This window comes from Ammospiza caudacuta, chromosome 14 (genome assembly GCF_027887145.1).
Source record: "Ammospiza caudacuta isolate bAmmCau1 chromosome 14, bAmmCau1.pri, whole genome shotgun sequence".
Taxonomy (NCBI): Eukaryota; Metazoa; Chordata; class Aves; order Passeriformes; family Passerellidae; genus Ammospiza; species Ammospiza caudacuta.
Genome location: NC_080606.1, coordinates 11,343,588 through 11,371,484, shown reverse-complemented (window position 1 = coordinate 11,371,484; position 27,897 = coordinate 11,343,588). Strand labels below are relative to the sequence as shown.

General features: G+C 43.4%; 2 protein-coding genes across 3 annotated transcripts; one reads left to right on the top strand and one right to left on the bottom strand.

Moving 5' to 3' along the window:
• Positions 1 to 2: 2 nt before the first annotated feature.
• Positions 3 to 9,100, bottom strand: LOC131563921 (A-kinase anchor protein 17B-like). Of its 2 annotated transcripts, XM_058814139.1 has the most exons (5): positions 9,048 to 9,100; positions 4,978 to 5,214; positions 3,169 to 4,157; positions 2,669 to 2,833; positions 4 to 2,169 (listed from the first exon to the last, which is right to left on the bottom strand). In XM_058814139.1, the coding sequence occupies exons 2-4, from the start codon at positions 5,065 to 5,067 to the stop codon at positions 2,779 to 2,781; spliced, it is 1,134 nt and encodes a 377-aa protein (XP_058670122.1). In that variant the 5' UTR covers positions 5,068 to 5,214; positions 9,048 to 9,100; the 3' UTR covers positions 4 to 2,169; positions 2,669 to 2,778. The 2 variants fall into 2 exon arrangements, with proteins under 2 accessions (XP_058670121.1, XP_058670122.1); XM_058814138.1 differs by having other exon boundaries at positions 3 to 2,169; positions 2,669 to 4,157.
• A 2,037-nt stretch (positions 9,101 to 11,137) lies between these two features.
• On the top strand, positions 11,138 to 26,154 carry SLC25A43 (solute carrier family 25 member 43). Its single transcript, XM_058814022.1, has 5 exons — positions 11,138 to 11,428; positions 13,892 to 14,133; positions 15,058 to 15,230; positions 24,632 to 24,766; positions 25,817 to 26,154. Exons 1-5 carry the CDS (start codon positions 11,157 to 11,159, stop codon positions 26,018 to 26,020), a joined length of 1,026 nt encoding a protein of 341 aa, XP_058670005.1. The 5' UTR covers positions 11,138 to 11,156; the 3' UTR covers positions 26,021 to 26,154.
• The last annotated feature ends 1,743 nt before the right edge of the window (positions 26,155 to 27,897 follow it).

Here is a 27,897-nt window from a genome sequence, read left to right as displayed (position 1 = left end):
AGACCAGGCTGGACCCTGCTTGGAGCAGGTGGAAGGTGCCCGTGCCCTTGGCATGGGGGTTGGAACAAGATGGTTTTTAAGGTCCTGATCCAAACCATTCTATGATTTTGTGAAAAGTGAAATTATTATTTAAACACCTGAAATCAGGTTCTAAAAAATGTCAAATAAGAAACACAGAAGTTCTCTTTGGGTATGAAGATTACAATGATGTCTCACATTTTAAAGTGCATGCATATTTTATTAACTAACAATGCTTTACATGGAATGAGGACTTGGGAGAGAAAGCAAATCCTCTGCCAATTTCAGTCAATACAGGTTTGCCTGAAGCAATTACAGGAATTGAGTATTTATTTGTTATTGGTTATTGTGACAGCATGTTAATAAAACACTAGAAATTTACACTGAAGGAAATCTTTAGTTCCTTCTCCCCTAGATTAACAAAAAGAAATACTTCCTCACCTGTCACCAAAAGCCTGTCTTATGGGAAATGGGTACTCATGGACACAAAACTGTCTATAGATTGACAGAGGGGAAGTTTTGTTATCTTTAATCTGCAAATATTGCATAGAGAAAAAACACCCTTGGTATGTCACATCAGTGCAACTGAAAACATTTTACATGGTCACATGTAACATGTTACAATAGTCCCTCTTCATAATAACTGTATAAAATACTAAAGGGGGACTTAAGAGGGGCATAAAAGTTCTCCAAAATAGTCAGAAAATATTTCTGTCAAGAAAATAACATTCTTTTAGATAAAAGGAATAGATCAACAGTACTTTGAGTAGCAACCATTTGTCATTCATGACCCTGAAAAGGCACTCAACATCTGAACATATGAACAGAAAGACTGATAAAACGTGGCTTAGAAGCCTGTAGGAATCACCAGTATTGAAGACTGGGGGAAAACCTATCTACCACAAACAATTACAGTTATTCATTTTTATTACTATTTATTAGAGCAGAATTTACAAACATTAACGTAAGATCTTACGTAATGAAGGCAACATTTTCACATGAACTTCATCTACTGACATGTAATAAATAAAGCATAATAAAATGAAAGCTGTAATAATCAGTGTATTGAACTTCAAACTCTGTACCTTGCTAAGAGACTTTGTCCAAAAGCAATTGTGGCTGTCTTCTAGATATAGCCAGATGAATAAATATGGATATAATTCAAGCTCCTAGACTGCATTTTCCCATTTTTATCTACATGCAGCACAACTCTGACAACATTTCACAATTCCCCTGGAAAGCATTTGTAGGCAAACTCATACTAAACAGCTACCTCACTATATGTGCCTTCAAAATCTTGTGAACTGTCAACTGCATTTACATGGGGACTGTCAGCAGGCTGAGATGCACTGCCATTTCATTATCTAACACCCAGAGCTTTGCTTAGACAGCCATTCAGATTCCTGGGAGCACTACACAGCATAAGTTCAGTGAAATCCTCCAAAAAGGCAGCAAGTTTTCAGAAACACCTTTAGAATTGTGAATTGAAAACAAGGATTCTTCTACTGTGGGTTTTAGAGAAGATGGGACCTTTTTCACATTTGGAAATCTATTACTTCTTAAAATTGAATATAAATGTCCCCCACACCTTCCAGTCCCACCAATATAACAATCTGATAGAGGAGGCACTTCATATGCTTGCTCTAGGATTGACAATTAGGTTTTTTCCCAATGACTCATTATTAATAAATGCTGTAATTTACATGATTCTCTGCATTCCATCAAAGTGTAATGCTCCAAGATCTCAGTCTGTGTCCTTTCAAGTTCTTTAGCCACTAGTCCATGAAAGTTTGTTCTGGCTCTGGGGAAAGTTTTGGTCCAGAAGTTATCCAAAAGGCAAACACAAATTCTGCTTCTGTGGCTCACTTCACCAGTTAGATATTCTAACCAAAGGAATGATGTAAGAAAAAAAAAATCAAAAACCAACCCAGTAGTTCATATTTTGTTTAATGATCAAAGGGCTTTCTTCTCCCACTTGTTTATAAAAACTTCAGAGCTATAATACAGTAGCTGTTCAACATCCTCTTCTGGGCTCTCCTCCACAGAAAGTATCTGAGAAGGGGTTTGTCTGAATTATCTCAAGAGGAAATAGAGGGCATCCTCTGACATCTGCATCCATCTCTCTTCTCAACATTAATTTCCTCTCATCTCCTGTAGATAAGAAAAAGTTGAAATGAGTTTATCAGGTTGTAAGGGTATCCACCAACCAACTGGAAGCACAGCAAATTGTAAAAAAGGCTGTAAGAACAGCCAATAGCAATCCTGTATGAAAATCAGATGTATTTTAGCTGTGTAAAAATTTACTCACCTGAGACAGTACTTCCTACACTGCTGTGCCACACATTGAATTGTCTATCAGTGTTTTAGTTGTCTAAAGCATGTTGTTACCAGAACAACCACTACCTGCTAATGCCCAGGACAGATACTGTGCTAAATTAATTAGACAAATATTACTCTTGAGCTGCAGCTGTGTCTTTCAGAGCTAAACTGAACAAACCCTTAATTGCAGGGAAGTTGCACTGGTTTTTTTATGCCATGCTTATACCTTTTAAAACCAAAAACCCTTCATCACTGTAAGAACTGTGGCAACCTCACCTGCCACAGAGCTGTCAAATTGAGTCCCCTTAGCTGTGGTGTCCCCCTCTCTCACCTCTCCTCTGGAGGGTTTCCTGAAGGGGTGAGCCATCATGAGGGGAAACATCTGGTGCGGCCATAGAGGTGTGATGTGTCTTGAATTTCACTTTTTTGTGCAACATTTTCTTACATTTTCTCTGTATCTTTCTGAGCGACTCCAGCTGCATGCAACTGTCCGTCTCTGAAAAGCCACATTCATCAGATAAAAGATTAGAAGAAAGGTTTTTTCGCTTTTTCTTCATTTTATGAGCATTTTTCTCCTTTTCCCTGGATTGTCTCTCACTTTTCTTTCCTTCATATCTTAATTTACTACTAGACCTCTTGCATGATTTTTTAAGTTTACGTTCACACTGCCTTGCCAAGCCCTCATGGACAGAATTAGAACAGGAGTTACATTGGCTGATTTCCTTCTCTTGACCTTCCAGAGCTACATTTTTATGGCAAACCAGTAATTCTCTTTCCCCAGCTCTTGCAGACAAGCACCCTTTATTACAACTGCTGTAAATTTCTTCATACCTTCTTTCTGCTCTCTTCACTGAGCCGCCACATGCCTCTCTAAAGCACTCAGAATCACTGATCTCTTCCAGCAAATCCTTTAATCTGCAAGCAGATCTACGTGTTCCATATGGTACAGTGCCTTCATCTTTACCATCTTCTTGTTTGAATTCCTCATTATGAGTAACAGTAGTGCACTCCAAAGAATGATTCAGTCCAGCATGTGGTACAGTATCAACAGTGAGTGAGTCATTCCTCTGCACCTGCAGCTTTTTTGCAAGCTTGCCCTCACGGACCTTGCTTTCTAACACTTTGTCTGTTGACTCAAATTCTCCAAGAGTGATCACCAGCCTGTAATTACTATCACTGCTACAATTTCTCTTGTGGAGGTTTTGTACAGGACTCAATTCTCTGAAGTGCTGACCATGTTTGTTACTCAAGCTGCTGTCAAACCCACCACCATCATCAGACACCACTCGCTTCCACCGGGATTTGTTCACAGTGGTTTTTGGCTCTAAGCAAACACGTGCATAGTGTGGTGTCTGATAGTAGTTCAGTAAATAATGGATGAATTCATCAGTCTCATAAACCTTTTGCTTTCTGCAATCATCTTGCTCAGACACTGTGTGGGTGTGACCTACGTCCAGCGCAGGGTGGTGCCTTGCAGGGAGAGGCTGGATGACCCTGCCGTGCTGGGTGACCGTGATCAGCAAGGAGTTGCACACATCTCTGCCAGGCAGTCCATCAGAGCTCGGGGCTGCAGAGGCATCATTTAAAATTGTCCTCACTATGTGACAAGCAGGTGCATGGAAGGTACTCACATCTCCTTCCTCACAGCATATAGCACTACCTTTTTGGGTTAATGGGCACTTAAACTCCTTATGTTTCAGCTCTTTGTGCGTACGATAAAGGGAGTGAATCAGCTCCTGCTGTATGTCTTTAAATGCTGTTTCAGAAAATGAATTGCCCTTCTTTACACCCAGTGAAGGATCCACTTTTTGACTTGCCAACTGTGAAACCAAGAAAATAGAAATTTATTTAACACATCACATTCGTAATTAAGAAGGCCAATGTCAGATGTAATGGGGCCCTAAAATTCACACACAGAATGGCAAGGGTAGCCTCTGACTTCAACTCATAGTAAATTACAGTCCTTTAGAAATCTTTTATATTACACACTTGTTAAAAGCTGCAATTTTTTCTTTGCAAATAGTGGAGACAAAGCCATATTAGAAATTAAAACCCCTGTTTTCATTTGAAACCTTTTCTACCCAAAGCACTAAATTAAATTTGCAAACATTAATCTGTGTGCAAAACACTCAAATTTTTATCACTTCACTGCTGACTTTCTCAAGACATTATCTGAATCAAATAAGCCTGGTAATGAGTGCTAGCCAAGAAAAAAAGAAGAAGCTATTAGAAATCCAAAGGGTATAATCTGTGCCAATTTAGTTCAGTCACTTGTAGACCTGGGACCAAAACAAGCAAAGAGAGTATAACTTATGTCTCCACTCCAAAATTCCTTGCTTGCAACACTGGATCAAGTCTAATAGAGCCAAAACAGCTTTTCCAGCCCCATTTTTTACTCTGTAAAGACAAGGTCTTAAAAAAGCACCAAAGGGAAAGTTTCTGGGTGAAAATGCACTATGTTTGCTCTCAGGGCAAGACTGAGAGCAGACTGTCACAAGACATGGACCTCAGGCCTTCTCAGTGTCCAGTCAGCCCCAAAGCAGACTCCTGAACAGCATCAAGATATCAAATGTCTAGTGAATTATTCAAGCTCTAATAGATAACCTTAAAAGTTTAAAATACGTTTTAAAATAGTCTTACTTTCACACGATTTAACAGCACTGTAAGCAGTCTGACAGACTCCACTCTTCTCTGAGCTAGCAGGGATTTCCTTTCTTCCCATTCAGGCATATTCTCTGGCCAGTGCTGTTCTTCAGCTGGTTCCTTCTGCTGCTTTGGGGGGTGTTCCTCATCTCCATCTATCTGCCTCTCTTCTCTCCTCTTGTGCTTAGCTTTCCTTTTTCTCTCTTGAACTTCTTTTCATCACCACGTCTTTTTCTAGGTAATTATCAATATGGGACAATTTAGATGACACTTGTTTTACATTGTGCATCCTGGGTAATTGGATGTAAGTTTTTGAAGTGCTAATAATAAGCAAACAGTCATCAAGAATCACATGTGGCTAACAGGGAACGTCCTTTGCTTAAATAACATGTTTTAAAAAACCATAAATTACACACACCCAACTGATCCCCACAGTTAGAAAGTTGTCTCTTCAAATGGTATGTACTCTTGGGTTTTCTTTATAAGCACTGCCAAGACAACAGCATCACATGATTGTTTGTCCCCAAGGACACAACTAGAGACTAATCATTTGGATCTAATTCTTAATTTAACAAATCTCCCCTACAGATTAGCAGGAGGGTCCCATTTAAGAGGTATTACAGCAGTAATTCAGGGGTTACCACTGAGCAAGGCTTACCCAGAGCCAAGGCCTTTTGTGAGGAGGCTGAGGGTCAGCAAGGAAATGGGAGGAGACCCAGCCAGGACAGCTGATCCCAACTGACCTTTTTCTAGCCAGTAATCACCAGGCAGCCGCTACACCTACTTTATTTAACAATAAGAAACTAAGTATCTTTCAGACTCTCATCAGCTCCTGAGGTAATCTCCCAGTTCCAGCACCAACTACAGTGGAAATATTGACAACCTTTAGCTTACCAGAGAAAATTTTCAGGAAATCTAAACAGTATAATGCTGGGTTTTGATTAAAGGAGTTAAGTTCAGATACCTGAGCTCCATATATCAGTATACCTACAACTAGTACAAACAGAATAGTCACACTATTTTTTTTTGCCCCTCGCATGGTTAATTGTACAAAAAGTTTACAGAGAGGCTTCCACTGGTTATCAAGGACTTTTCAGGCCTAAATTCAAGGAAAAAGAAACAGAAGTTGGCAAACCACCATCTGTGCCAGTTTCTTCCACAAAGGTTCAGCACCTAGTTACAAGCAAAGCTTAGTGTATTTCATTGCTGTCCATATGCTGTATTTTTCTTTATTTTGTAGACACTATTTTAACATAAATATAGACTAAATCAAATGGAGAAAAAAAAGATACATATACAAAGACAACTGCAAGAGTGCCACATAAAAGCTTCCACTGAAGAAACACAACAAAAAAATTTGTAAGATGGTTTTCACAGGTTATAAACTATACTGTTATTACTTGAAAAATGCCTGTTTGCTTTCAGCATGGGAATGTACAAGGGAAGACAAGCACAGAAACTGTTTGATAAAAGAGAGTGACTACACTTTATTGAGAATGACAAAGAAAAAACACACACATGTACTGGAGAAAAAGCAAGTGCAATTAAAATTAACATAAAATAACCAGGAATCTCTGGCAGCAGCAGATACAGCACAGACTGAGCACAGAATCACTCCTCTTAGGGAACTGCAGCCAAATGCACTCAGAATTAACTGTAAGTTAACTGTAAGTTTGTCAGGCAAGGCTGAATCTCTCAGGATTAATCTCTGCACACAGCTGTGTATGTACACAGACACACCTCCAGTGTCTCATATAAGCAAAGCAGATACACAAAGCACTTTCTACAAAACTGAAGCAGTGAGTGATCTCTAAAGTCCCTTCTGCCCACTGTGCACTAAGATAAAAAGCTTTCCACCAAGTTAGTGCCAACCAAACTTCTGCCACCCCACTAAGATTTGTGGTGCAGCAGGCTAAAATCTCCAGGACTCTGTTGTTACAACCTGCAGATATGAATGTCAAGCCTGCAGACCACTTGGAGTACACAAAATCTTGTTCTGTTTTGCAAGCAGATCTTCTATTAAAGCAATATATTATCCTGATATATTATTCTGCCCTTGCAAGTCTTCTTTCACTTATATCCTTACACCATCACAGTGCAACCATACTGCAATAAATCACCTAAAAGCCCTAAACTCTCTTCATAGAGCTGAGTAAGCTACAGTGGTTTGCTAGTGCACACCATTACCCCTGCTCTTCCCCACTTGTGCTCATAGCCAGGAGCTCTTCAAGCATCAGAAATTTCTCTCTACATAACTGTGAACAAGGCATAGAATTATGTACTGGCTGATCCACTGAATTGCTGCTCAGCAGAATGGCCTTTTGGAATCAACCCTGACATATCAATAAGCCACTACCTAAACTGCTGCAACTGATAAATCACAAGGATTTTGACTTTCAACTCCTTTATCAGATTATTATTTCCCTTTGGCCACTCTGCCATGGTAAAAACTTTTGGAACACATCTGCCCTTGCACTAGGATTTACTACAACAACTGAAGGTTGAACTGTCCTTATCTTACAACACCGTAAATTGTGTAATCTAAGTTCATACTTTAAAACAAACTTACACTTCTGGGAGAAATTAGCAACCTGGCAACATCTAACCTGAAACACTCACATAGTCCATATGAGCAATATGCAAGTAGTGGGAATAATTGTTCCAAAGGCACCCCCCACATTTGCTCACTGTACTGCTAGCTCAAACAGCTCTTACCATCCCCAGCTTCCCAGCTGGTCACTCATGCCAGGCCCTGGGCCACCACAACAGAGACCATACCATCAACCAGGTCAGGATAAAGGGTTATCTTAAAGAGAAAAAAAGTCATACTTTCCTAGGTTACTTTTCATGCTCTCATGGACAGTGTAGGCCCTGAGCAGTCTCACCAGCAGAGGTAATATTTTAATTCTGCAGAGGTGAGTATGTAGGAGCACTATAAGCTAATGCAATGTAGCATGTGTATGTATTGATCCCCAGCAGCAGAGTTCATCATGCAGGGGAAAAAAGCTGGAGTTGTTTAGCCTGGAGAAAAAGAGGCTCGGGGGGACCTTATGGCTCTGTACAACCACCTGAAAGGAGGCTGGATCCAGTTGGGGATCGGTCACCTCTCTCAAGTAATGTGAGAGGAAATGGCCTCACATTTCAACAGAGGAGGTTTAGATTGGATATTAGGAAAAACTTTTCCACTGAAATGGTGATCAGGCACTGGAAGAGGCTGAAAACACCATGCCTGGAAGCTCACAAATGGTTTGTGGCCATGGCACTTGGGGGGTGTCCTTTAGCAGTAAACACAGTAAGTGTTACTGGTTAGACTCTGTGATCTTAGAGGGCTTTTCCAACCCAAGTGATTCTATGACAAGCACTTACCAGAAACTCACTTGGAGAAGTCTAAAGAGCTTGAAACTGATTTTTAACAAATTAGTTTATCCAGCCCGCTCTATGCAAAATTAAGTGAAAAGGAGCGATGATCAGAAGTGCCGCTGCTCTCACGAACATTGCAATAAAGGAGCGTTTTGAAGCGAACCCTCCCAGCACCGCTGAGGCGAGGAAAACACAAACCCCCAGCCCAATGCATGGAGCCACTGAAGGCCGCGGTCCCCGAGCTCCGGCAGCGCCGGCCGAGGGCACCCGGCGGGCAGGGCCCAGCCCTCAGCGGCTTCAGCGGGAGCTGCGGCCCGGGGGCCCCGCTGCCCCGCCTCGGCTGCAAGACCCGCCAGGTGCGGAGCCAGCTCGGGCTGCCCGAGAGCCGCAGCAGCCGAGCCGGGCCGTGCCGTGCAGCCCCCGCCCCAGGAACCCCCGGGCCCAGGCCCGCCGCGCCCTCCGCACGGGCCGGGCTCCCCCGGCCCAGCCCGCCCCCCCAGCACCGTAGCGGGGCGAGGCTCGGCCCGCCCGTCCCAGCAGGCCCGCGGGCTCCGGGCAGCCCCAGCGGAGCCGCCGGGAACCGCCCCGGCAGCCTCGACAACTTTCCCTGGCGGAGCGAGCCCCGCGGCCCGGCTCGCCCCACCCGGGCCCGGAGCGCCCTCCGCCGGCAGCGCCCCGCTCCCGCTCCCCGGGCCGGCCGCCCTTACCCTCCGGCCGCCGCGGCACCGCCAGCCCTGCGGCCGCCACCCGGGGCGGAGCGCGGCTCGCCCACGGGCCCGCCCCGGGGCGCGGCTCCTCCGCTCCGCTCCGCCCGCTCCGCAGCGCGGCCCCTGCCCGCCCGCCGGGCGCTCCGTGCGGTTTCAGGGTGATCTTCACGAAGCGAGGCCCAGGAGGTGCCAGTGGCTGCTCTTCCTGCACAGCCTCGGCTGCAGCCGTCTGCTGCCGGCGTCTTCGGCCAGTGGGCATCGTGTGTGTGCATTGTATTCAAAATAAGCCAAACAGAAGTTACTCCTCGGAGCTGCCTCGCTCAGGCAGAGCAAAGGCTTGGTGGTGCAATGCCGTGTTTTCCTTTGTCCCGGAGCAAAGGTAGTTCACCCACCACTGCTCACCAATAGTAGATCTGTGAGGGTTTATGCCGCCTTTCCCTGGTTTACACTGGCTTGTTGGTGTTTTCCCGGTGGGAAAGCGCTGTCCTGTCTCTGCATGGTGCGGCTATGGCTCCCAATGGTGCAGCGCTCGCCCATGTGCTGCTGATGGCACCGTCCCCACTTCCTTGGTCATTCTGGACGCCGGGCATGTGTGGACCCAGCCCCGGCTAGAGCTCCACAGCAGCCAGGATCTATCCAACCTGACCTTGAACATACCCAATTTTTTAGTATATGACTGGTTTTATTTCGGCAGGTCCCTTTACTAAGGAGAAAAAAACCCAACAGACTCACACCTCCTTCTCCAAGGATTGCTGCAGGAGGCTGAGGTCGACTGGTGATTCATTTTAGCAGCCAGAACAAGTATGGAAAAACTTGCCCCAAAGTGAGTAATGGAAATGGGAAGACTGTATGGAAAATACTGGTGCTCAGTAAGAATCTTAAGTTGAGGTTTGTCTTGTGCAGATGAGCCACAAAAGAAAAACCCTGGAAGAAATATCACCCTTTTCTTTGAAGTCTTGAAGTAATGTTTGAAATCTTCTGTTTCCAAGCACTAATCATGTATAGCAAGTTATACCCATTTATTGTTGATTTTCTCCTCCTTAATGGTTAAATGCTTTCTTCTCACCAAGAAAATACAACACCATAAGTAGCTGAGTTCCTGGAAAGAGATGCAATTCTAGAGAGCTGTCTTTTAGCTCTTTTATTGATCTAGGAATAGTCCATTGGATCAGCAGCAGAGCATTCTTGCCAGAGAATGCAGACTGAGTCATCTGACACTGTTCTGTTGGCTGCAATGTAAGAAGATACTGAGCATTGCTTTCAGCTTGACTGGAATTTTTAAGTTGGTTGTTTTTGTTGGTTTGCGGCGGTTTTTTTTTGGGGGGGGGAGGAATTTTTTTTTTTTTTTTTTTTTTTTTTAATTTGGTTTGTTTGTTTGGGGTTTTTTGTTACAAGAAACAGAACATCCTGTTTCGGAGCAAATCTCTGCTACTACCTCCCTCCCGGCTGTTATCTCCTCCCCCCACAGATTCTGGTCTCAGCTTGTTTCTCCTTTCCACTTTCGTCTCTCCCCTCCCTGTACCTTTTTTTTTCCTCAGGCAACACGTCAAGAAAACCTGAATTAATTGACCTCGTAAATCTTATTAATGGTGATCACTCAGTCACTCAGTTCCAGCATCAACACAGAGTGCTTCAGGAGGAGAACTCGGTGTTTTTGTGTAGTCGTGCCGTTGCCTCATTCGCTCCCTTGGAAACACATTTAATTGTAAAGAGAAATGTATGCATTCGCTCCCTGTGGAAACAATAATTGTAAGGAGAAAGGGGTGTGTCCTGAGTGCAGCTGGGTCACTGTTACGAGGGCGCTTTTTTCCAGCGACATAAATGTCAATAATGTAATAATCCCTGAATTCAGGTGCGAGCAGGGCCAGGGGCACCGTCCGGGCTCACCCGCGGCCAGCGCCGCTCCGCTCCGGCCGTTTCGTTCCGCTCCGGGTTTTCCCTCCGCCTCCGCAGCGCGCACGGGGCCGCGCGGAGCCCCGCGCCACAGCGCCCCCCGGCGGCGGAGGCGGGCGGCGCCGCCCCGCTGTGGCTGTGGCCGCTGGGGCCGCGCCGGGCCGGGCCGGGCCGGGCCGCTCCGTGCGCTCCGCTCGGCTCCGCTCCGGCGGGGCCATGGCCACCCTGCGCCGGGACGGCCGCCTCACCGCCCTGCAGCGCCTGGGCTGCGCCGGGCTGGCGGGCGCGCTCAGCCTCAGCCTGACGGCGCCGCTGGAGCTGCTGACAGTGCTGGCGCAGGTGGGCACCTGGCACTGCCGGCGGGGGCTGCGCGACGCCGGGCGCAGCCTGTGCCGCACCGAGGGCGTGCGGGCCCTCTGGAAGGGGAACCTGACGGCCTGCCTGCGCCTCTGCCCCTACAGCGCCCTGCAGCTCGCCGCCTCCCGCCGGTAAGCGACCGGCCCGCGCGGGGGTCCGGGGCTCCGGGGGAATCCGGGACCTGCGCTCCCCGCCGGTCTTCGGAACAGCGCGGGAGGGAGGGATGGAGAGTGCCGGGTTTAGTCTGATGTGTGTCTCTGCCGGGTGTGCGCCCCTTCTGCCCAAAGATCGGACCCTCGCTTGGAATTTTATTTACCTAATTTGTTCAACGCCTAGCGATTGTTAGGGCCTGGTGATATGCCAGCAATTGCCTCTATAATCATAGGTATTTTTCACATGAGGAAGGGTTGATGGTCTCTTAAAATTCTTTTGCTCCGGTTCGTTTAGAAATGAAGTTACAGTGCAACCTGCAGGTGTGGCTGTCACATCTGTCCTTTGCAGCCAATTTGTTTAATTAATTTATACACTCTCAAGTATTTATGTTGTCTGTATCAAAGAAAATAACAAAATCGCAAGTCAGATATTTTTACCCTATCACGCAGGAGTTGTTAAGCAAATTTGATGGGTTTTGACGTTGATATGTGGCATTGTTTGTTTTAAGACCTTGTTTTTGATAATACACAGGTGTTAAACTGAGTGCTGATAGGACTGCAGCAGATGAACATGGAGCACTGCTGATGGAGCTCTGCCAGCTGTGCTGTTTCCTAGGATTCCCTTCCCCTGCCAGTATCTCTCAGCCTTTGCAGGGAGTGCCTGACTGTTTGCACACACAATGTTTTGCCACTCTGGGGGCTGGGCTTCTTTTTTTTTTTTTTTTTTTTTTTTATTGCAGTCAGCTGTTCATGGTAGCACATGACATTTGCACCCAGCTGGGTGCTGAGTTGTTCTGTTCTGGGCAGCAGCACAGCCCAGCTGGTGCTGCCAACCTGCTGGGTTTGTCACTCATCTGTCCCAGCAAGTCATCTACCCATGACTGCCTAAGCCCTTCAGGAGACCACAAATGAAGTGACCCTAAAACTGGGCAGCTTTTTTGTGCCATAATAGATGCACAAATCTTTTTGTGACCTTTTTGTGGTCAAACAAAGAGCAAGATAATATGAGTGGGAAGGTACAAACAGTAATTTAAATGTAATTTTAAGGTCACAGAAAAGGAAGAGTGTTGCACCAACATACAGCAGTTGATTTTGAGCAAAATAACTTCATTGTTCAGCTTGAAACAGTGTATTCCTTTTGCAAGGCTAAAGTTTATGTCTAGTTTTTACAGGGTATTCTGAATTAAGGGTGGAAGTAGGCTATCAGGAAATTAAATACAAGGTGGCTGTGCTTAGTCCTTGACACGCTATTTGGGGGGTTTGGGAAAGTCTTTTCTACTGGGATAATGTTGTACATAAAGGCAAGAAACACAGAAAGATAAATGTTAGAGGGCAGCTTAGGTAAACAGTCCCAGGAGGAGCAGGAGTGGGCACAGCCAGCTGCCTCAGCAATTACTCTGCATACACTCTTGTCTTTCCATGGCAGTTGTAAATGTTATCAGGTATGTGATAAAATACATATATAAAATGTGCCTGGAGACACCCCACTACCTTCCCCAAGCATTTGTCCACACACAGGAAAATTAGGCTGTGTGGGTTTAGGAACTGCATAAGACACACAGGAAGAAAGGTTTATGCCCTTTTGCTTCTGCTTGCCTGGGCTTTCTGCCCCGGGCACTCCCAGGGCTCGAGACAAGTAGATGCAGGGATTTGTCATGCAGTAGAAAATGCACATTCAAATGAAAAAAACATTGACTGAGCGAGCAGTGACTTGTAAATATTCGTACATTATTTTGTTTTACACCATGCAGGTTAAATGTAGATGTGCTGTTTAGATGTATCAGTTAATGCTACCAAAATAGAATAAAACATTTCTTTACCTTAGCTAAAACTCTGAAGTATTTTTACTTGCTTCTTGCTGCCTCCAGGACATTACTCCCTGATGTAGGAGTTTCCTGTCATAGAAAAGTCCTTCAATGCACCACAAATGTATGACTTTTAAAACTGTGCTTCAATTTCAAATTTTCAAATTGAGACTTAAACTCCTGAGCATAATAGTGCCTGGACATAGGTCTTCTCTAGAGGATTGTCCCTGGGAACCTCCCTGTCCCAAGATAAGTAACAGAAGAAGGTTCAGTTGCTCTCAGAAGGCCTGTGATGTCATTATCTATGTATTTCCTCTTACATGATAACCTTAACTGACAGGTTGGACCAATGTCTTTAACTGATGATCAGATAATTTCTTGCAGATGTGTTTTGAATCATGGTAATTTTCATCCTGTATGTGGAAATACAAAAGAAAGATTTTCAGCCTGTAGGTGGATGCTTGTATGGTGTTACATGTAATAAGATCTTGGATGAATCACATGCCAAAATTTCAGTTCCTGCTGCTGTAGTGGCTTGTGGACAGAAGAACATTTGCATCAAGAATCATCTGCCTTAATTTTTCATGTGTTTCTTCATAGTGTCATTAACAGTACTTCCTTTATGTGTTGGCTTTAGACTTGTTACCCTTTTCATGGATGAGCTGGGCCACATTTCCCACTGGAGAGCCATCATGGCAGGCAGCCTGGCTGGGATGGTGGCCACCACCGTGACGTACCCCAGCGACGTGGTGAAAACACGGCTCATCGTGCAGAACCGCCTGGAGCCGTCCTACCAAGGGATTCTCCACGCCTTCTACCAGATCTATCGCCAGGAGGGGCTCCGTGCGCTCTACCGGGGTGTCTCACCAGCAATATTAGGTAAAACAGCACTGGGGTGAAGTACCTCACTGCAGCTGTGCAGTGTGTTCACTTACTCACTTGATTTCAAGAGCAAATAGGAATGTTTTCTTTTAGAAGATGTGGAGATTTGCAAGGCACTGCAACACTGATAACCTTTGCAGCAGCTTTATTACTTCAAATTAGGACCAAGTGTGTACCATTTTATGTATGGTTAAGTGTTCAGCAAAATATTCTTTTCCTTCTTTTATAGATTATCTCATTGTGTTTGGATGCACAATTTTCACCATTAAACTCTTAAAACACTTTTATACACACACACACACACACACACACACACACAATGCTTCTAATTCCTGTAGAGTGTGAGTGTCTCCTGAGCTGTTCTGTGAAACCAGTGTGAGCTGTAGTGTATAGTAGGTGTGAATGATGAAGATTAATTATATTCTCTCTTTACTTGAAATTAATTCTTAATTATCTATTTACTCTGCATAGCCTTTAAAATGCCATTTAACTGAGTTCATGTTTTCACAATACGACATTATATAAAATGTGTAATAACAATAATAATAAATGTATAATCCCACTATAAAACTGATGAGAGCATGAAACAAGCAAAAGAGGTAAGAAGTATCCCTCATCAGCCTGACTGAAGACATAGCTCTGTTTACCTGTGTAAATGCTAGGGGTGGGTTGGACTGGGAAAGAGCTTGTCACAGGAGAGGACCTGGAGAAACACCTGGCCTGTCATGAGATGGTACAATATGGGTGTTTGGTGGTAAACCAGGGACTAAAGAGTGAAGTTCATCAAAATCTGGATTGGGTTTGTGGAATGTGAGTTGTAAACTGGCAGCAGCTCCTCCCATCTCTCTAGTTATGCGATGGGCAGCTCTCCTCTCTTTGTGTACAGTGTGTTGATACAATCCTTTCTGGTTTGCTTTCTAGGTGCTGTTCCATTTTCTGCAGGCTCATTCTTTGTTTACATCAATCTGGACACAATCTGGCAAGAACCCATAGTTCGTTTCACTCCTCTTCAGAACTTTGTAAATGGCTGTGTGGCAGCTGCTGTGGCACAGACACTGTCTTTCCCCTTTGAAACTGTCAAGAGGAAGATGCAGGTACAGAACATTCATGTTACCAGTTCTTTGTTGTAGGTGCTTGGTGCAAGAGCTTGGGACAAGACTAGCCAGGTGATCATGGATGCCACTTTATTTCCCTTACCAGTAGGCTACAGAGACTTTGGTTTGGGTTTTGTTGGGTTTTTTGCTCATTAGTGGGTTTTTATTTATTTGTTGTTTTGTTTTTGAGCTCTGGAAATCATTGCTACAAATGGGTTGTTATACCTTTAATGGGAGTTCAAGTATTATCATGGGATATGTGTATGCTCTCAGACTCCATCTCTGTAGCTTTATTTCTTTCCTTTTTCATAGCATTTCCATCAAATTCTCAAAATTCAGAATTGGCAAACCTTCAGTGAAATACAAGGTGAAAGTTTGCCAGCTGGAGAAATTCAGTCCCCTTGGTGGTAGGCAGGATGAATGAGGTCCATGTGATTTTCAGAGCATGTGTGTCTGCCATTTATGCCTCACCACAAAACAAACTCGCTCAGTATAAAGTCTGAAGGATCATTATCCTTGTTCTTATTTCTGGCTCTTCTGGTTAACAAGTGACTTACCAGCTGCAGGTGCTGCTGTTTTCCTGGAGCATCAGCAAAACAACAGTTACTATATCTTCCTGATCTTTTCTTCTGAACTTTAACAATAGTGATCTAAGAAAGACCCAAACCCCACAAAACAACCATTATCCCACAGCTTCCATCTCACTGACATAATTCAGTTGCTGATGTTGACTTTTCATTAGAACTTCACCAGTAGAGAGACGGTGAATAGCTTTCATCATATGGTCATTCTCTGGCAGGGGCATAAAAGTTTGGGTTTTCAGCCTAATTGCTGGGAATGCAGATTTATGGGAAGCTTTTGTGATCTTATTAGAAAAATAGTCACTAACTGTGGCAGCCTTGTGTAGGTGCTTGCCCCCTTCATCATGTGGTAGCCTGGCTGGCAAGTCACAAGGTAGCAAAAGGTCAGTGAAACTCTGCATTTCCCTCTCCTGCTGCCCGAGTTCCCCTTTTCAGGGTGCAGATGCTGTCACAGAAACCTTCACTGCCTTCTCTCCATCTTGTAGCAGAGAGCCTCAGCAGGAGGAGTAAAGGGCTTTTATGAGACCAGCTCATGGCTGATGTGTCCAGAAGTCAAGGTTTAAACTGAGCAAATTCATCAGGTATATTATAAAATATTTCAGAAAGATTCTGAGCATGAAAACTTGCTTGTTTTTTCCAGCTATACCAGTGGATCTAAGAAAAGCAAATACTCCTTACAAGCCTTCTTTTACTTTATATCCTTAGGCTCACAGCAATATTGTTGTCCTGAAGAATAAAAGAAAATAAAGGCATTTACTGTGCTGTTTCCCTTTTAATATTTTCTGTCGATGCAACAGCTTTTGTAATCAGTTCAAAAGTAGGTTTTGGCTGTAGCTGGTGCAATGTGTTGTGTCGGGCTGTGTCGTGACAGGCATGTGAAGTGGGACAGGCCCGCGTTTCATTTTCCTGCCACCAGGCCGTGCTCTTCCACCGAGGGGAGCTTCATCATCTGCTCGGCACTTCAGCAGTACGGGAACTGGATTTATTGCCTAAATATGTAGGACTTGGAGAGGTTAAAAATACTTTGTGTGAAAACAAAACGCTCATCAACAGAGAGGGTTCTTCCTCATAAGTACATTGCAGCTCTGAATAGTGATTTTCTGAGCTTGGAGAAACACCTCCTGTTCAGTGATTTATTCTGAAGGCATGGGAGAAGGCAAAGATATTTCAAAAGAGCAAGCTCCCTAGGTGTGAAATCCTGTAATTTGTTGGGAACTGGAAATTACTTAATTCATGTAGAGTTCTCCAGAAAAGAGATCTGTTGTTGGAAATTGCAACCCACATTGTTACCAAGAGTGCACTGGAGCTCCTGCAAGGTTATCCAAGAATTTTGGGTTCTCCAGTTAGCACCAGGGTATGGCCCAGCTTTGCAGAGATCAGCTCTGCTTTGTGCTTGCTGGTCTGTGCAGTTTGCAGGGCGCTGGTCAGAAGAGAGAAATGCCTAGTGCAGCACCAGGAAAAGTATCATGAAAAGGGATGGACCTTTTATTCTCTCCTAAAAAGGAGAGAATAAAGAAAAGGAAAAACATCAAGGCATTTCAGAGTTCTGTAGAAAATGGGGGAGCAGATTGTCTTGATCAGTTTTTCTCAGACATCTTATTCTGAGCAGCCTCTATTTAGTGATTCAGCTTTCTGGCTGATAGGAAGAGGGGGCTGCCAAAGCCTTCAGCTACCTCTGAGCCTTGTGTTTGCTCTGCAGTGCACATGGAGAAGTGCTGGGCTTTTGTTGAAGCAGTGAATGCTGGGTTTATGGTGTATGAAGAGGAACCCAGCACATTGTGGAAGTCAGTATCAGATTCCTTTTCCCTCCCTTTTGTTCCACCATTCTGACAAATGGAGGGACTATGTTGCTAAAGAAGATTTTTCCAGTGAAGCTGCTGGTGATGGGGAAGCAGGGAGTTGTAAGACAATCTCAGGAGCTTCAAAAACTGAAAAACTAGGACAGAAGGTTGTCTCCATTGATTCTGGGGTAGAGTACAAGCAGGAGACCAGGACAAACCATTCAGATCTTTACCTGATGTGCTAGGCAATCTTAGAAGAGTTAGCTCCATTCACCTCCTGATCTGGACAATGTTTGAATTGTTTGCATAGACCAGGAAATGAATTCTGCTATGGGAGAATTCATAAGGATAAGGTGCTATTTTTGATCTCCATTGTAATAATTTTGATTCCTCCTTTCTTACTTTACATATCTGAATCCTACACTTCTGACGTTGGCTGCTTCTGTCACTGGCAGCTGTGGGAGTAGGAGCTGACTGCCAGCTCCTGCTTCCTCAGCTCTTCTGAGGAAGAATTGTGTTTTGGTGATGCTTTATGATGTCAGATCTGTTCTGTAACCATGGCTTCTTCCACCTTTGCTGTTATCAAGTTTATTTTTTAAAAAAAATATGCTGTGTTTGCTATATATACTTGAATGTTTTTCTTAAAAGAAATGTTAATTAATATGAGTGAGTCTTACTGAATATTTGAGTCCTCTGTATTGTGCTTATCCTAATTTTATTCCTTTGTCTTCCCTTTTTCACTTTGCTCCTGATTGGCATGTTAGAGAATTCAGAGGTACTGTATGCATGTTTCAGCATGGAAATGTGGCTTTTGTTGTGCATCTGTAGGAGGGGATTAATGAAAGAGAGGGTTGTGTTCTATAGTAAGTGTTTTCCTGACTTAGTTTTATGGTGTTTCAGTTTCTGAACAAAATCTTACTGATCTTTATATCATTCTGACTGTTATTCTTGGCTTTCTTTCCTTACCTCACAATCAGTTTCTAAGCCATATTCAAGTACTGCCCTTTTTACCTTGCAGACTTGCATACAAGAACACTTTTTTCTTTTTCAGTTTTTGAAGGTTTTTTTTCTGCCTTTAGCAGGGAAATTTTATTTTGAATGAGTCTGGGTCTAAGGAAGCACCAGTAATGTTTCTACAAAATCCCTTCTTTCCTTTTTTACTATATCTGAATACTTTGAGCTACCTGCAATTTTTTTTTGTTTCATTGATGTTGTTACAAAGATATTTTATACCACTTTCTGAAGTTTTTGCAGAATGCTACTCTGCTGCTTAGGGAAGTATTTGGTCTGGCAAATGGTTGAGACAATGCCTGAAAAAGGTTATGGAGCATAATGTAGACTTTGCCTTCTGGAACAACCTAGATCAGCTTTTATGAATCTGAATCTCAGAAGTATTTTTCTTGGATCCCCAGACTTCCACAGGAGAAAACCATGAGGACTGACTGTCTGTCAAGTTGGAACACTGAACAGTGTTAGTAGGAAAACTGGATAAGAGGAAGGAATTGTAGATCAAGAATTGGAAGCAGGACTGGGCTGCTTTAACTGTGAGATCTGCCTTGACTAAACCTGTTCATGCAAGAAGCTGTGGTCTGATAATTGTGTAATACCTTGAGGTAGATTAGCTTTGCACTGCAGCACAGTGGCCTGCTGAAGAAAAGCAGAACACATTGCACGTGTTTGAAGTGCAGGAAGTCTGAGGGATGGCAGAATGCAATTCTCTCCAAATGGTCTCCCCAGACACTAAAGTGGCCACCATGCCCCCAAACAGGCTTGATAGTGCCAGCTGATCATGTCTGCCAGCCCCTTACAGTGCCTCAGCTTTGTCATCAGTGTGGTGTGAGTGAGAGCTCTTTAATCTGCTTGGAGCAGATCAGATGGGTTAACTAAGCCCACCTTTTGAAACTCCATAAGCTCACCCAGCAGACAGGACCTGACACAGGCTGGGTTTGCTGCTGCTCACACAGCTATTACAGACAGAACCTGAATGCAATAATGTCTCTGGAGGTACAGCTGTTAGGAACAACTGAGGGAGCTGGGGGTGCTCAGCCTGGAAAAAAGAGACTCTGAGGTGACCTTATCAGTCTCTACAACTCCCTGAAAGTGGTTGTAGTCAGATGGAGATCGGTCACTTCTCACAGGTAACAACTGACAATGACAGGACACAATCTTAAGACTGAGTTAAACTTTCCCCTCTGCCACAGGAAATTTAGGCTAGATGTCAGGAAAAAATTCTTCACTGAAAGAGTGATTGGGCAATGGAGTCATCTGTCCAGGGAGGTGGTGGAGTCACTGTCCCTGGATATGTTTAAAAAAAGACTGGACTTGGCACTTTGTGCCATGCGATGATGAGGAGGTGTTTGATCATAGGTTGGACTTGATGATCTCAAAAGGTCTGTTCCAACCTAGTTCATTCTGTGATTCTTTTATAGGTGATTTATTTTGATTTTGTGTAAATCCTTACCTCATCCACATAAGGCAAATGAAAGTATGACCTATGAAAAGCCCCAGTCCTGTTAAAAATTTTTAATTTTTTATTTTATTAAACTATTATTTAAAAAATAATAGTTTTCTCCTCAGCTCCTAGATAGGCAGCAGGAGATGCAGGAGCTAGCATTGCCATTGTGAAGTGTGGGACCAAGCCAGTCTGCCTAGGGGTTTGCACCATTAAATAAATCAGTGTTAATGTGCATGAAAATGATGCACCCATTTGTAGGGCTTGAGCTGAACCATCATGAGGCATTTGGAAGCTGCTCATGCAAGGGGTTTGCACTGCCTTGAGGAACAAGACATATTCTGTATAAAGACTTCTTCACACAGCAGGTGTTAAAGCAGAGGAAGCAGGCTCAGCAGCAAAGGAGGAATTCTGCAACAAACTGTGGAGCCTCAGGGTACAACAGGCCTAGTGATATATAGTTAAAGCAAAGAGTCAAGCTTTTGGCCAAGCATGAAGCTGTTTTGCTGACTGGGTGCCATTCTTTCCAGAAAGGCATGCTTTGTTCCCAGTTCAGGTTACAGAGGAAGGGACAAGGTGTTCCTGGAGTGCAGGACACTGGAGGTCAGCTGTGCTCTGCTGCTCTGATTTCCTGATAGCTTGCCATGGTTTACCTTCCTCTGTGCCTGAATACCTTTGGGTGGACTTTAAGCAGGGGTAAGTCAGCATTACTAAAGCACTGACAGGGAATGACTGCTGAGTAAGGCTGACCTTTAGGAGGAAGGATTGATTAAGCCCAAGAGGATGCCTTTTCCCCTGAAATATTAACACATATTTACACTTTATTTTTTTTCATTGTAGTGGAATGAAATCCACTACATTTCAAGCATCCAGTTTTCACTTGAGTGAAATTTCTGTGGACTGGAGTGGTATTAACTTGAATCCTTGACCTTCAGTTTCCTTTGAACTACAGCTGCACTTGCCTGTTGCATGTGCCCTTATTAACCCAGACTGCAAAGATTTCTTTTTTTAGCTTCCAGATTAAGAGTGTGAACTCTTGAGCTGTGTGTAAAGTGTCTTTCTGTACTTTTTTTTTAAGCGACCAGAAATGTAGGACACCTGAATCTGCTGAAAATATGTAAATACCAAGCAGTTTTACTCTATCCACCATCAGGGTAGCACACCACTGATGACAGCTATTCACTGTTAGTTATCTTCCATACTCTGTGCCAAAAGTAATGCCTACTCAAAAGTAAATAGCAAATATATGTAAAGTAAAATATGTAAAGATATATATATATATATGTGTGTGTATAGTAATATATGTAAAGTAATATATGTAAAGGTAAATATATTCCAAGAAACTTTATGAACCGGGAAGTACATGAATTAAATACATTAATTCATAGTCTCTGATACACGTGACTACAAATAATTGCAAACCAAAATGTCCCAAAAAGCAAGTGAAAAGTTTTTATCTGCACAGGAGAGGGGCTGAGGGAGGTCATTGAAAAGATCTGTGAGATCAGTTCCCAAAATGGGATTATATTGTTCTGGAAGTCACCTCTTAATGCAGACAATGGGAGAGATGGTGTCTGAAGAGTCTTCAGGTAACAATTACCTCTGACAATTCACCTGCAGTCATGACACTGCACCCTTATTTAAATACTTTGTTCCTTTTAAAAGAATATTGCATGCAGGTAGTTGGCATTTTTTGTACATGTCTCTCTTGGGTTTAGAGTGTAGCAGTAGAACAGTAACCTCTGTGGATGTGTTGCAGTGACAGAATCAACTTGGTGGGCTCTGGATATAAAAATATTGTGTTTGTGAGAGAGATCAGGTGGAGGCAATTCTGCATTTGATGTGATTTAATCATTTAGAGAGCCCACTGTCCATCAGAGGTAAAAAGAGAAGCAACTTAGCCCTGCTACTACTGTGAGTAACACCTTGGCTCCCTGTTACCAGCACAGGGAGCTGTGTCCCAGCCTCCTGCAGTGTGAGACAGCTGCAGCTGGGAGGAAGGAAGTCTTCAAAATAGAATGGGCTGCTGTATGGAAACCTTAGTGTCAAGGGGTGTCAAAAGCAAGGAATTCCAGCTGCTTTGAGGTGCATTAAATTCTCTGTCACAAACCTGACCTTTTGGGGATGAGATTAGCTGTTTGATTTGTATGTCATGCTAGGTTTCTGCAAAAGAGATAGAAAAACCAGTTTGGTCTGTTTTGTTCCTTCCATTTTCTGGCTCTGGTGCCATAGGGTGGCTGTGAGGGTTGCAGTGTGGCAGACATGCTTAGATGAACCACCAAAACCCATAGCTACTCTTTTTCATGAACAACAGTGCCAAATGAAACACATTTGCAGCATTATTCTTTTATTAATGCATTTTAATTTCATTTAGCTATGTTCCAAAATACTGAAATTTTAACTACAACACAGTTTTTAGTTTTCCTCTTGCAGTAGGTGATTCTGAGACTCTGTGAACAATTGTTATTTAATTACTGTGTGTAGGGTCCTAGAAGCATACAGCTCCTGTAAAGTAGAAAGGCTGGCAGCACATACTTTACTCCACAGACTGAAATATTAGAAACAACTTTGTCTATGGGGAATGGTACTATAAATAATTTCAGTAAATCTCTTAAAAGGTCAGTGTCTATGGGCAGACTGGAAATCTAGAGGCTTGACCTACCTGTTCCTTTTAAACTGCCTTCTGGAGGTGTTTACTGTTACTGAAACCTGCACTGTGCTTGTCACTTCTTTTGGTGTTGCAGGCAGGAGTCCTGTAATCAAACCTTTGATCTGTGCCTTTGCAGTAATGAAGGGAATTAAGTCAAACTCACACAGTTAAATTCTGGCAGGCCATGCCCTGCCTACCACAAAGGGACTGAAAAAGGAAAAGCATGTTAATAGCATTCTTGTGTTCTTGAAACATTTCAGAAACCTGTCTTTCTTTACTGCTTGGCTGCTCATAACTTCATTTACAAAAAAAAAACCAAAAAAAACTTGTGGAACCTGACAGTCCAGAAAGCAGAACAGGGTTTTGAATCCAGTTCTCCTATGACTGCTGTTGCATTTTTAGGGATACTTTAATCATTTCAGTTTTCTTCTAAGCAATGCTGGTGCTAATATCACCATTCTTATGGAACTGGTTCCTGGAGTCTCAGTTTGAGCACTCAGCATCTTCTGCAGTACAGATATTAAAGTCTTTGTGCAGAAGGTTTTTAACTGTTACCTGCCATAAGAGGTATTTCACATGCATTTCAGTCAGTCAGAAAAAAAGAGAAAAAATTATGATCTGTGGTTTTTTTAGACAAATAAGATATGCCCTTTGTGGGGGGATTATCAGGGGGTTTCTTTTCAGCCTTTAAATTTTAACAGTAGATTTGACCATAACTATTTGATTAACAATTTCTCTTATGTGTGTAGAGTGTGAGTTTTGATCTGTTTGCCTTTCCAGCATCACAGTTGCCAAGTACTTGAAATGCTATAGCTAAGGCACCTAGAAAATCTCACCACCACTTGTCAGTTGATGAGGCTTGTCATAGGCTTAGCAGCTCTGAGGAGCTACAGGCTAGTCTAGAGAAGGAGTGAAAAATCACTGCACTGTGTGGTGTTTCAGACCAATGTGGAGATCATGATACCCATATCCATCCATCAGTTAACTGTACAAGCCCCATTTTTATCAAACTTCTACCTTAGGATGATCAGTTTGCAAGGCATCAGTCTGTGTCCTGGGGCCCCTGACACTTAAAGTGTCACTTGCCATGTGTTTGATTGAAACCCTGATTTGTCAATGCAAAATAAATCCATGGCTGCATGTGCACAGATGGATGAGGATGGGATTATTCAAGGTCAGGTTATCCTGTCTGTGCTAATGCAGTAGGAGATTAATGAAGAAAGGATTTAGCTGTTAAAAATGACCAACTACACTTGTTCCATGTGAACAGACACTGTACTGCAGTTGGAAGTTCAGCTGCCAGCCAGCAGGATTCAGCCCAGGTAACTTTAGCTAGTCCTTATCAGCTGAGCACATGGATGTGGGAGCAGGGGCACCAGCTGCTCACCTGCAGCCCCTGGAGGGCCCAAACAGCCTGGATGAAATCTCCATCCTTCCATCTCTGCTGGGCTGCTGCTCCTCAGCCTGTAGCTCCTGCTTGTCTCAGTGCAGAACAGCCTCAGCAGCCAGAGACAGCTCAGCTGGTTGGATCAGAGTTACAGGAAGGCAGCGTGGCTCCAACCTTCCCTCTCATGGTGTTCCACTGCCAGGAGTGGGAAATGTCTCTACCTGGACCTGAGCAGCTGGCATGGGGCCAATGGGATATGTGGCTCTGGTTCAGATGGTTTGTCCTCAAAAGGGTGGGATTTATTTCCAGTAGTGACATGGTACAAAAGGAGGCACTGTGTGAAAGTACTGTTCACTCTCATACCTATCACAGAGTGAGTTCTTTCCCTTTTTAATTTATATTTTAATGCAAATTAGATACTTTTGGGAGGAATCCAGATCTGTCTTTTGAAAGCTGGCATTGACTCTTCCTTATATAGCAGGATGGAGAAAATAATGAATTACTTTGGTTTTGTCTGCTTGTTCTAAACCCCTCTGGTGTCTCTTGACAGGCCCAGAGCCCTTGGCTTCCCCACTATGGAGGAGTTGATGTCCATTTCACTGGCATGGCTGACTGCTTCCGGCAGACCGTGAAGCACAAAGGTGTGCTTGGACTTTGGAGAGGACTCACACCCAGTCTGCTCAAGGTGAGGTTTTGCTTTCATCCCAGTCAAATACTATCCTGAGGGAATCAAGACATTTTGGGCAGTTGGGGATAGAAAGTTTATGACATACCTTTGTACTCAGTAGCTTATAGATGACAGAATGAGTGACAAGACAGGTTATAAACCAGCCTTGGAACTTGGTTTGGTTGTATTTCCCCAAATCCAAGCTTGGCTTCTAGGTGTCACCACTTGAAAGTTCATTTCAATATCTCTGAAGAAGGGAGTGCTCCTAGCACACAAGGTGTGCAGTGGATGGGGGATTGCAAGCAATCCACTTAGGGCAGCTAAACAAATTCTCCCTCTGACCTGAGCTCCAGTCATTGACATGTTGTAGTGAGCTGTAAAAAAAGTGTGCTTGTGTAAGCCACTTGGCCAGAAGTCCAAAGCAGTGCTTTCAGCCAGCTGTTTAATGCATGTGTATCAGTTACTGCAGCCTTTGCTGAGTTGAAAGCATGAAATAAAGCATGGTAGCTTAAACAGAAGGTAATTTAATTTACATAAATACGTTTTACAGCGCTGTGATGAGGATTACCTACATAGAGTACTACAGGTCAGCTAATGAGTGCTAATTGAGTGACAGTAGGATTGATTGTGATGGCCTGCCTGTGACTGCCTTACCTTGGCTGATACAAAGCCAGTGGCCCTGGAGCTGCTGGTTCTGCATGGGACAAAAGAAGAAAATGTGGAGTCACTCCAGTGTATGTGGAATAAATTCCACATTTCCTGCCAAGATTTGCTGAGATTATTTAGGATGTACTTGGGTGTTTGACAAGTTCTGGTAATCTCTTGGGTAGCATAGACCTTCTTCCTCACAATATTGCTATAATTAGTTATGTAACAACAATAAACTCCTACTTTTAGCACATTGCAGCTGCCAGCATAGCTTGAGATGAGACTGATTTTATATAAATGAGGACAAGGTCTATAATTAGATCAGATCTGAAGTACTAGAAGTTCCCTTTTTTTAAAACATCTAAGCTATGGATGCTGCTAGTGAGTCTAATTTTTTTTCTTATATTGCTTTTTTCTCAGATTGTGCCATACTTCGGTGTTATGTTTAGCACCTTTGAATTCTGCAAGCGGGTTTGTCTCTACAGAAATGGTTATATTCAGTCTCCTTTAAATTACAAGCTAACACCTGGTGTTGACCAGAGCTTACACCCACAAGAACTGAGAGAATTAAAGCTCCTCCGAAGGGAAAATTTTGAGCCGAGGAAATCAGCACTTGAAAACTGACATCAGAGTGTCCACTGCAGATACAGGAACACCTTTGCAAGAAAGACGTGCTGAGCTACAGGTACTGACATTTCAGTGGACTTCAGTGAGACACCTGTGACAGGAAAAAATAAATCTGTATTGTATTTGCTGAATGGATTTAAAGAATATGTCTGGCGAGCACATACTGAAGAGGAAAGATGCAACTAGTTTGAAAACTCTGTACTACTGAACTTGAAATGGCATTGTTTTAGGTGCTTTTTAAAACTGAATAGCCATTTGAGATTAAACCAGGTGCAGAAAGGCAAGAGAATAGAGATGGGAATATAAATTGTCTCCAAAAGCATTGAGAAGATGGATTTTCTTAAAACAATCTGAGATACCAAGTCAGCCAAAAATAACAAAACAGAATAAAATACATGCAACATGCAAGAATTTCTACTGAAATCTCCATGTTTCTTAGTGATACTGTGTGGACATGGCATTCTAGAGTCAGAATTAGTTCAGTCACACTCCCAAATCCACTCCTTAGTTTTTGAGATGTACTTGAGAATAATATTTTTGTCGGAATCTCCAGCATAAAGATGAATGTATGCTGCTGCAGCTGTGCTTTTGCTAAGACAGAACTGTAATGTGCAAAATGGATTGTAATACACTGGAATGACAATCTTGCAAACTCAAGTGCATACTCAAAAATATTCCTCCCTTTCTCGTGTATTGTTACTGCATGTATGTGAATCACTTCACACTTTGAAAAATAATTTCCTGAAGTCCTCTAACTGAAATATTTTCTGGAAAATGCAGTTCTTAAATGTGTTAAATATTTCAGAGCCACAAACTCTGTCATGTTGTTTATCTACTTTTAAAGCTCTATTTTTTTATTAAACCACTTTTGAGTTCCAGTGCACGGATGTAAGCCTACTATACTGCCCTGAACTTGCACAGAGAATAGCACCATGCACACCAGCTGTGACTGATCCCCTGAACCCTGTGCTCCAGGGGCTGCACACAGGCCCTGTGGTAGGAACCTCTGCAAGAGCACCAGGGTACTGCCAGTGCCACTGCCACAGATGGGCCTCTTGGGAGCTTTTGAACAACAAAAGATCATCCTTGATGTTAGTGTGATACCTGAGGAGCCATAGTGTTGCTCCAGTTCCTGTGTAGAAGTTCAGCTATGGAGCAGCCCCATCCCAGTGCCTTCTGAGAGAAAACCCAAACCCCATGTCCATGTGGGAAGCTGGCTGTGCCCCTGGCAGCATGGGAGTCACAGCAGCTCCAAAGGTGTGTGCACACTGAGCCTGGACTCAGCACAGCCTTTGCTGCTTTACACAGCTCCTCTGCTGTGTTTTTGCATTGTTTGTAATCCCTGATGGGTGAAAATAAATAAATCTCAGAAAGTGCTTGGTTAGAATGTGTCACAGCAGGATGAGGCATTGGCAAATCCATGTAGGAACAGTCTGTAACTATGGAGAGAAACTTGCAGAAAGATTTGGGATAACTGCAAGGCCTGACTTGCACCTAGAACTGATTGTTGATGTATCTTACAGCTGAAGTCTTGCAGTGTCTCTCTTAATGGGCTTTGTCTGTTCTGCTGCAGTGGTGGTTCATACTGATTTTTTTCTCATTGAAGAAATGCAGGCATAGAAAGCAAAACATTAGGATGGTAGAGAGCAGATCTGGTGGTTCATGCATCACACTAAGGCTGTAAGTGCTTTTGGTTCTAATCAACCTGCCTAGTGATCATGTTTATTTCCCTGCGCCTCACTTTTCCCATGGGGACAGTACAGGTAATAATACTGAGACTTACTGGACTTGTATGGATGTGGAGATGGAATTGTAAGCATGTTGGGGAGGAAAGGATCTCTTGCCTTGTCCAAGCATACCTGTATGTTTTTTAC

Bases quoted from the DNA above. Each gene is read 5' to 3' on its own strand.
- SLC25A43 (XM_058814022.1), top strand. From the start codon at position 11,157: ATGGCCACCCTGCGCCGGGACGGCCGCCTCACCGCCCTGCAGCGCCTG. The intron at 11,429-13,891 runs GTAAGCGACCGG...TGTTGGCTTTAG, and splicing joins CAGCTCGCCGCCTCCCGCCG to ACTTGTTACCCTTTTCATGG. The intron at 15,231-24,631 runs GTACAGAACATT...GTCTCTTGACAG, and splicing joins CTGTCAAGAGGAAGATGCAG to GCCCAGAGCCCTTGGCTTCC.
- LOC131563921 (XM_058814138.1), bottom strand. From the start codon at position 5,067: ATGCCTGAATGGGAAGAAAGGAAATCCCTGCTAGCTCAGAGAAGAGTG. The intron at 4,158-4,977 runs GTAAGACTATTT...TTGGTTTCACAG, and splicing joins TGCTGTTAAATCGTGTGAAA to TTGGCAAGTCAAAAAGTGGA. The intron at 2,170-2,668 runs GTGAGAGAGGGG...TCTTATCTACAG, and splicing joins GGAAACCCTCCAGAGGAGAG to GAGATGAGAGGAAATTAATG.